This window comes from Solanum verrucosum, unplaced genomic scaffold (assembly GCF_900185275.1).
Source record: "Solanum verrucosum unplaced genomic scaffold, falcon-dt-bn FXZP01000012.1, whole genome shotgun sequence".
In the NCBI taxonomy this organism is placed as follows: domain Eukaryota; kingdom Viridiplantae; phylum Streptophyta; class Magnoliopsida; order Solanales; family Solanaceae; genus Solanum; species Solanum verrucosum.
In genome coordinates this window covers 2,756,958-2,767,167 of record NW_026020063.1, presented here as the reverse complement: position 1 = coordinate 2,767,167, position 10,210 = coordinate 2,756,958, and the positions used below count along the sequence as shown (strand labels likewise).

At 30.0% G+C, this 10,210-nt stretch overlaps 1 protein-coding gene across 1 annotated transcript; it reads left to right on the top strand.

Annotated features, from left to right (window-relative positions):
* Window positions 1-3,773: 3,773 nt before the first annotated feature.
* LOC125823422 (protein DETOXIFICATION 29-like) lies at window positions 3,774-9,033 on the top strand. Its single transcript, XM_049502807.1, has 8 exons — window positions 3,774-4,154; window positions 4,384-4,928; window positions 5,042-5,128; window positions 6,302-6,358; window positions 6,441-6,679; window positions 8,418-8,536; window positions 8,637-8,723; window positions 8,804-9,033. Exons 1-8 carry the CDS (start codon window positions 3,864-3,866, stop codon window positions 8,918-8,920), a joined length of 1,542 nt encoding a protein of 513 aa, XP_049358764.1. The 5' UTR covers window positions 3,774-3,863; the 3' UTR covers window positions 8,921-9,033.
* The last annotated feature ends 1,177 nt before the right edge of the window (window positions 9,034-10,210 follow it).

Below are 10,210 nucleotides of genomic sequence, written 5' to 3'. Positions count from 1 at the left end.
ATCAAAGAATTATTTTGATCAAGAAACAAAATAGAAAAATGAATAATTAATTAGCATTCAAGAAACATAGTTAAAAAGATATTCTCACCAAGATATAAGTCCGAATTTTTAAAAATATAAATATGAATATTATTGTAGACATTGAAATTTTGTGAGACTCTACAATATGTATTCAATTCGAGTTGGGACTCTACATGGTGTGTTCAGTTCCAATTAGGATTCTTGGTGAATACTCAACCATAAACCCTAGTTCATGCCTACATAAATGGTGTTATATTCCCTTTAAGAGACATCTCAAATATTCCACAAGTTCATGAATAATTATAAGGAGATCAAATCCAAATATGTCACGATCCAAAGTACACCCTAGACGTGACATGACGTATAAGACCCCGAGAGGCCCTACACAAACCACTTAGCATACATCATACAAGATAATAGAAAACAAAAGATCATACAAAAGAGTTTGACAAAAGTGGAAGTCTAAGCATAAGTCTCAAAGTCATCTATTACATCAAAGAAGTGATTGGGACGTAACTCATACATCACATACGAAATTTGTAATATTGGAAATGACATGAAAGCAATAAAAGAGTCTCGGTCCTTGGAACATGAGAATTCACCAATCCCCAATGTCTATGGAGGATCACTAGCCACAAGTATGGAATGTAGGAGCGTCGGACCCTAGTATGGGATGTAGGAGCGTCGAACCCTACATTAGTGAAACAATGTAGGTACAAGTATGCATTAGTACATGGAATGTACTAAGTATGAGGCAATATGCATAAACGTAGGCATGATGATATAAGTAACTAAAAACGAGTAGGCATGATCATAATGGGTTATTTAAAAGCTTTATAAAAAAGATGACATGAAAATCATGAAAGCATGGTCAAGTATATTAACATAACGGACAAAGGAAAAGCTTGAAGAAAACTTAGTCATTTTGTGAGATATTTAGCTTTAGCTGACAATAAGACCATGAGAGCTATATCATGGAATCCGGTATATCTCTCATACCGAAAGAAGGGGAAACTACTTGCCAAGGTAGAATTCGTGCATATAATCAATTGCTAAAGTGGATCCACTAGCTAGGTCATTTAAAACAATCCTACGGGGCACGTAGTTTGGGACTAGAGATTGCTACTAGAGACTACCATATTTGAGCCTCCATCTCAAAACCCTCTTTGCTAAGTCTAAATCCCAATGGAATAGATAAAAGTCAAATATCATTTTACCATTAGGAAAGGCAATGATCAATACCAATCCACACATTTCAAGATCAAAACATAGAATAACTCCTTAAACATTACTCAACTTAGATGAGAAAACTTTTCACCAATGTGAATTCACTTGTGAGAAATACCTTTCACAATCATGATCATCATAGTAAGTGAGAAATCCTTTCGCGATAACATCAATACCTTCCTTTCAAAAGCATCTTCAATTCATTTACAATAACTTCATGAAAACATGCATATCTTTAGAAATTCATAATTCATAGTTCATAGGTTCATCATAGAATCATGGTTGAAAAGCATAATTTAGGCATGGATAAATGCAATTTCAAATAAATATCATAGAATAACATCAAATAATGCATTAGAAGATTAAATTAATCATAGGATAACATCAAATAATGCATTAGAAGATTTAATTAATCATAACTGAACAAAACCCACATTCATTGAATTGAAATCCTAACTTGATCAATTGAAAATTGAATTGAGGAATTGAAATACTTAGGGACCCCATGGAGGAAAGGACTCCATGGGTGAATACACACTTTGATCCTTTAAGCCCAAGAAAATAGAGAAATTGAAGACTTGACTGAAACCCTAACTCTTCTTCTACTTCTTCTTCCTTAGACTCGAGAGAATTTGGGAGGATGAATTTGGTCAAGTCTAGAGGATTTAGGAGAATGAGTTGAAAATGAGTTAATTGGGACTAAAACGTTTATATAGGGCTTAGGGAGATAGGTAAAATGACATAATATTGGGTTTAACCAATTAGGAAAATACTCAAAAGCCCTTTTAAAATAATTGTCGAGCCTTACCTACGGACCGTACTGATCAATCGTAAATAGGTTACTGGGACCCTTAATTTAACCATCTTTTTGACGGAATCCATGTACGTTTTGTAGGTCATCCTACCGTCCATACATGTCAACCGTAGAAAGTAACTTTGACCTTCAAAATTTCACAAAGTCTGGGACTCACCTATGAGACCTATCTACGACTCATGCATGGAACGACAGACCATCCTAGTAAGGTACTGGATCTTGACCTAAAAATTTCATTTTCCTCATTTCCTACGGTTGCCATCTACGGCCCGTTGAAGCATCTACGGTCCATAGGTGGGACCTGTAGATACAGACACCAACCCAAAAACTTTATTTTTCTTCTTCTCCAAATTCGAGGTGTTACAAAATCATCCTAATTCAAGAAATGCGCTATAAACGACCCTTGAATCATGGATAAATCTTATGAGAAAAGAATCAAGGGAGGAACATAATTGTACCCATATTGATTTACCAATATATTCATGTTTCTTCATATTTTATTTGTGATTGTAATTTATTTTCTATCACTTTAAAATTTGTTGCAAACAATCATATTCATTTTTATTTATCAACTCCCCTTCCTTATATTAAGATTACTTTAATTACTTTGTTTTAGATTTTATTTAAAGATCTCCTTTTAAAATTTCTAAAAACATTTTGAATTGGATGATATCGATTTCAATTTGAAAGGATATATAAAACTTTCGATTTCCAATTTATGTGGCACAAATAAAATTTAAAATGTCAATCAAACATTTATTTAATCGTAAATTTTTATACATATATTTAAATTATTTTATTATTGTAATTTATAATACATTTTATGTAATTTCTAAATATATAAATTATTAAAAATTACATACTTAAATGACAAAAATATACAAGGAAGGTAATAATAAACTAACAATAATCTATCAATAGTCTCTTAAAAATTCAAAGACTATTACTCCCTCCGTTCAAATTTATGTGACTTACTTTCCTTTTTAGACAGTCTCAAAAAGAATAACGCATTTCTATATTAAGTAATACTCCCTCTGTCCCATTTTATATGAGGTACTTTGACTCGGCACGAAGTTTAAGAAAGGAAGGAAGACTTTTAAAACTTATGGTCCAAAATGAATGATAGAAATTTGTGTGGCTGTAAATCATTTCATTAAGGGTAAAATAGACATTTTATAGCTAAATTGTTACTTAAAATAGAAATGTGTCATTCTTTTTTGGACTAACTAAAAAGGAAAGTAAGTCATATAAATTGGGACAGAGGGAGTAATTTAACTATAAAATGTCTATTTTACCCTTAATGAAATCATTTATATCCACACATATTTTTATCATTCATTTTGGACCACAAGTTTTAAAAATCTTCATTTCTTTCTTAAACTCCGTGCCGAGTCAAACTACCTCACATAAAATGAAACAGAGAGAGTAATAAACATCGTGGTAAAAAAATTGGATATACATTAAAAGTTAAAATATTTAAATTGAAATAAATTATTAAATTTTAGTTCAAATTAGGTGATAAAAATATTAAATTGAACTAAGAAAAAAAGATGACTTAAAATTAGAAAAGATAAACACATAAATTGGGACGGTAGGAGTACCAACCAATGCAAACATTTTAAATGTTTGGGCAAAAAGATTAGGTAAAACAGTACTCATTACAAAACAGCGTTAGTGTCAAGTGATTCACATGGAGTAAATATATTAGAATATGAGAACCAAAAGGTTCGTCCAAATGCATAAATATCCAATAATATTTCAGACTAGTCACAACTTGTGTGTCTGTTTCCTTTAGGCGTTAATGGAGGAAAATAAGGTACCATTTCTTACTTCAATTACACCTTCAAAGGCTTCATTTGATGCCGACGAAGATGATATTAAAGCGATTAATGGTGTGAAAAGCTTCGTAAAGGAATTTCATTACGAATCGAAAAAGTTGTGGTACTTAGCAGGACCTGCCATTTTCACTTCCCTTTGTCAATACTCATTAGGTGCTGTTACTCAAATCTTTGCTGGACATGTTGGAACCATTCAACTTGCTGCTGTTTCTATCCAAATCTCTGTTATTGCTGGATTTTCCGAAGGAATATTGGTACCTACTAATGTTTAATCTTAATTTTATTTCACTAGATAAGGGAGAAATCAATCATGTGAATATGGAGTTTTCTTCTTAATTTTGGGGCTAAATGTTGAAAATAGCGAATTGTTTTTTGCGCTTTCATAGTGTTTGGTAATATTCTCCTGTGACCTATGTTCGGGATTGAGTTAGACTCGAGTATCATTTCTTTTAAAAAAAATTGACTGTTTCGCTTTTTTGACAGTTGGGAATGGGAAGCGCATTAGAGACACTGTGTGGGCAAGCATATGGGGCAAAACAGAAAGATATGCTTGGAATTTACATGCAGAGATCATGGATAATACTGAACGCAACTGCGCTGGTTTTAATGTTTTTGAACATATTTGCCACACAAATTCTAAGAATAATTGGGCAACAAGAGAAAATAGCGGAATGGGCAGGGCAATTTTCGTTATGGATGATACCAATGGTTTTTGCTTATGCGTTTGAGTTTCCTATCATGAAATTTCTTCAAGCTCAAAGCAAGATTATGACTATGGCCGTCATAGCTGGAGTTTCATTTGCTATGCACACTTTGTTAACTTGGCTTTTTATGTTGAAATTGGGTTGGGGTTTGGCCTCTGGCGCAGTGATTCTAAATTGTTCATGGTGGTTTATGGTGACTGCAAAAATGATGTATATTTTTTGGGGTAATTCGTGTGGTGAAGCTTGGTCTGGATTTTCATGGGAGGCTTTCAAAAATCTTTGGGGATTTGTTAGATTATCTCTTGCATCTGGGGTCATGATATGGTTTGTTACTCTCTTTAGATCAATTTTAATTTATGGTAAATAAGTATTGTTTTGTTACAGGGGCGGAGCTAGATCATTGAAAATATTAAATTTGTTTTGTTTACTATATGCAGCTTAGAACTTTGGTATTTCATGTCTTTGATTCTAGCCGCAGGGTACGTTGAGGATGCAGAAATCGCTGTCGATGCTACTTCCATATGGTTTGTTATAAATTCACTCACCTACTCCCACTACTCTTGACTTCCAACTTGACAGAGTATTGTACTACTTAATAATAAAAACTTTAGGAGTGTATGCAATGGAAAGGTGTAAACTACCCAATCAATAATGACACATAATGGAATGAAGTATTAGGGCCTGTTTGGTATGAAGGAATATGAAACTTTATGAGTATACTTTTTACGCCACGCCTCAGCCCCCCCACCCCCACCTTCACCTCGTCAATTTTTTTATTTTTTTTTAAATTATTTTTGAAAAATATTTTAGGGTCAGAAGTTTGGGTCAGGTCGTGGGTCAGATCTCAGGATCGAATGTTGGAACGGTCGTCGATCTCTTATCCTAGTTTGGGTGTAAGGGTTGAGTGTTATATCAATTATCGGGATTGATTTTCAGGTCAGGAATTATTTTCAGAAAGAGTATTTTCTAGTGTCAAGCAAAACAATAAAAGATATTTTTTAGAAAATATTTTTCATTCACCAATCGAACATTAAAAAATATTTTTTACTCACCAATCAAACATGAGAAAATAAGTTAGAAATCCACTGATTTTCTAAATAAACTTTTTTTAGAAAAACATGTTTCTTCATACCAAACACACCCTTAATATTATAAAAATTACAGTATATTAAATAAAATCTTTTTCTACGACTTCAAGGCTCTAACATTATGACTTTTTGCTTTAAAGGTGGGTTATTAAAAGTGAAGTATTAAACCTACTATGAAACTAGTACTATTTAATTTATAAGTAAAATAGGTTATGAGCTATGAGATGTGGAAAAGGGAGATGGATGAAAAAGTAGAATAATAGAAAGCATATCTGGTGAAAGGGGATTTTTATATTTATTTTGGGAAGTCATTGTAGTTGGTTTCCACTATGACATTTTGCAAGAAAAGTTGAAGACAAAATTCAAAACTTGATTCACCTACTCATATTTAAAAAATATAGACATTTCTATGTTTGGTCACTTTGGTTAAGCACAAAAATTCAACAAAGGATGAGAAAAAAAGAGAGCAGGATTTTTAAAAGGTTGTTGTATTATTATAAATCATCTCAACATAACAACAACAAATCTAGTATAATCTCATACATAGATACGTGGTAAAGTTTACCGGTGTTCATCTACTTTTGATTACTAACACGATATGAATTGCAGTGCAAACATAATAGGATGGACATTCATGTTGTGTATTGGATTCAATGCTGCAATAAGGTATGTATGTACTTTTGTCTAATAAAGGAGTAATATTAAACCTAGGAGTAAGGTGTGTAATTATTTTAATTTGTGGATGCAGTGTAAGGGTATCAAATGAACTAGGAGCAGGACATCCAAGAAGAGCAAAGTTTTCAGTGTTAGTGGTGTCAATCACTTCACTTGTAATTGGTGCATTATTGACACTTGTACTCATACTTACACGAAGCCAATATCCACTTTTGTTCACAAATAATGTGAAAGTACAAAAGATGGTGTATGATCTTACTCCTGTATTGGGACTTACACTCTTTGTCAACACACTCCAACCTACACTCTCTGGTATGAACTTACACTATTTCTTCATTATATAATGTTCCTTCTATCTCGTACACTTTTGAATTGACATATGTATTAAGAAAACAACTATTAAAATAATGAATTTATCATTTTACCCCTATTAATTATAAAGTAAATAAATTAAAAACTTTAGGGTATAATATGTAAAAAAAATTGTCCTTTCTTGATTTATCAAAATAGACAAGTAATTAGGAACAATTAAAAAGGAAAGTGGACAAGTAATTCGGGACAAAGTGACTTTAATACTCCATCTGTTCACTTTTACTTGTCATAATTTGACTTGACACACTCATTAAGAAAATAATCAATGATATAGGTATTTTATCAAACTATCCCCTATTAAATGATGTTTTGATTTTTTTTAAAAAAATAAGTATTTAATGTTGAAGGTAAAACATAGAAAGAAATAATTGTCTTTTCTTGATATGTCAGAAGTGACAAATAAAAATGAAAATTTATTTTAGAAATAAGTGACTAGTAAAACTGAACGGAGGGAGTATATTGTTTTAGTAAAAAGATACTTCCTTCGTTCCTATTTACATGATGTCTTTACTAAAAATAAATGTTCTTTAATATTTGTCATTTCACACAATTAATGCATAAACTAGACTATTCTTCCTATTTTACCCTTTGAGAGTTATTACTTGTTAGCCTTGAAAGTATGTGTTTGATCAATATAAAAAAACTAAGTAATTAATTCATGTTTATTGATCAAATTAATTAATCAAAATAAATTAACTCATGTTCATTGATTGAAACTTAACTTTAAGATCTATGGAGGTGATAACTAAATAAAAACGGAGGGATTATATACCTATTTAAGAGTAAATATGCTTTTCAATTAAATAATGTACATGTTGAATATATTTAAGAGTAAATATGCTTTTCAATTAAATAATGTACATGTTGAAACACTTTTTTTTTAAGATTAAATAAGTACTCATTTTGAAATGGGTGAAATTAGACTTTACATCAAGTCATTTCTACTCACTTTATTGGTTGTCCAAATTGTCTACTCACCTTTTCACACTTTGACTATGATTTCCAAAGGAATGAATAGTCATTTCTTTATATTATCCGTATATAATATAAAATATAGCAGCATGTGGATTTTGTAGTCGATCGAAGAATTATTTTTTTTAAAAAAAAACCAATTCTTTATGATATTCTATATAAATGGTATATACTACGAGTATTATAGAAGATAGAAGAATAATTCTTGAAGGAATAAACTAGTTATATATGATACTTTGAGGAATGTTTTTCTTTAAGAAATAAATTAATTATCTACGATATTCTATAATGCTTATACTATATACTATATACTATATAGTATGTGGTTATCACTCATCACAATATATTATAGTATTATATTTCAACAGCTACTGATATATTATTTTGATATACGATATGTGTGAAAAGATATATATATATATATATATATATATATATATATATATATATATATATATATTAAACGTTTGACCATAAATATTATTCACTTCATTTTGAAATATTTATTCACTTTATTCCGAAATCTTTGCTAAGGAAAATCAACTCTACTCTTCTTCCTCCGATCCTCAACTCCTCTTGAGCGATGTTACAAAAACAGAAACATTGCTTTATGTGGTTGCTTTTAATATTTAATAGTAATGTTGTTTACTTTTTGTATTATAAAAATTAAGTTGGATTATAATTTACATATTATGTGAAAGCACAGGGGTGGCAATTGGAGCAGGGTGGCAAGAACATGTTGCTTATGTGAACATAATATGTTATTATGTCATTGGAATTCCTTTGGGTCTCTTTCTTACCTTTTTCATCAAATGGGGCATGCCGGTATCAATCAATCATTTTTCCTCATCTTGTTAATATTTTATTTTTCACTTTTAACATTTATATTTTAATATTTGTATTAATTTAATTATTTTGTTTTCAGGGCATGTGGTATGGGATGTTATTAGGAACTACAACTCAAACAACTGTTCTCATTTGGATAACTGCAAGAACTGATTGGGACAAGGAGGTAATATGATAATATATACATAAATAATACGTATCACATAAATTGAAACAGACGAAATATTACGCAACTCCTGTATGCAGGCTTCTGTTGCTGGAGAGAGAATAAAGCAACTAGGAGGAAGCAAAAGCTTGAATGTCATTGATGGTCATCATCAATTGAGACTCCAAAATGCAGTCAACATCGCTTCAAGATTTTAATGATGGAAACTCGTAGAATTACTCCAACTCTTTTTCCACTTTTCTGTTATTTTATTTTCCGTTAATCCTTGATTAGTGTGATTTATCATTTGAGATATGGTTTTTTAACCTAATTTTGGTATTTTTTTTTTTTTTCCATGGTCTTAAAAATAGTTGCTCATTTTTATTTATTCAGTTTGAAAAATTAAGAGGTAATTTATTATGGAAAGAATATATATTTTTCCTTTTTATTTCAATTTATATGACACGATTTAAATTTTGAGAATCAAACCTTTTAATTTAGATAGTAAATTTGGATATCAAATTTTTAAATATTTTGAATTTAAAACTTACCTCTGTGAAAACGATGTTAAAAGAAAAATTATGCTAGTGTTTGGGTATAAATTTTCAAATACTTTCGGCAAGTTATTTTTGGGTAAAGTTTTTTATTGGGATATATAATATTAACTATGGAATTTATACCATTAACCATGTATTTAGACATAGTATTTATAATAGAAAAATGGGAAAATTGTATGAAATAACAAACTATTAATTCAAATTAAATGTCATTGCCATAGTATATTTTAATTGTAATTCGCAGCAAACATTCCCTTTTTTTGCCATCTGATTTAATATACAATTAGCCATTTTCGGTATACAAGTAGCCATTTTATATATTTCGGTATAAAATGTATAAAATGTGTTTGTGTTTGTATAAAGCGAGAGAAAAATGTATATACAAATACAAATACATATATTTTCGTCCTATAGACTTATAATTATACAAATTACAATGTATAAATGAATTTATACAAAACTGAACAATTTGTATAAAATTCGATGTTTGTAGCGAATTATACAAATCAAAAGTTCAATAGCAAACATAAAATTTGCTATGGAGCGCAATTATGCAAACCATAGCTATAACATACAAATATGATTTTTAAATTTGCTATATGTGAAAGTTGCTCTAGAAAAATTATTTATTCAATTTTAATAAAAAAAATTAATATATCATATATTAGTTTATGTGTCCGTTTATTTATATAGTAGATACTTTAGTGTATAGAGTTTTAACTTACACACAAAGAATTGATTCGTCGATTCTATAAGTATAAAATTATTTGTTCACAATCTAAGAAGAAAATTGAACAAAGCCATCGATATAATCATAACACTAAATTAAATATAATTTATCTTTTTCTAAACAAAATTAATCAGGCCCATAATCCATTTATCAAGAAATAAAAGATGTTTCATAGAAAGCTTCAGGCCTAAAAGTGCTATAAAAACCAAAACAAACAAATA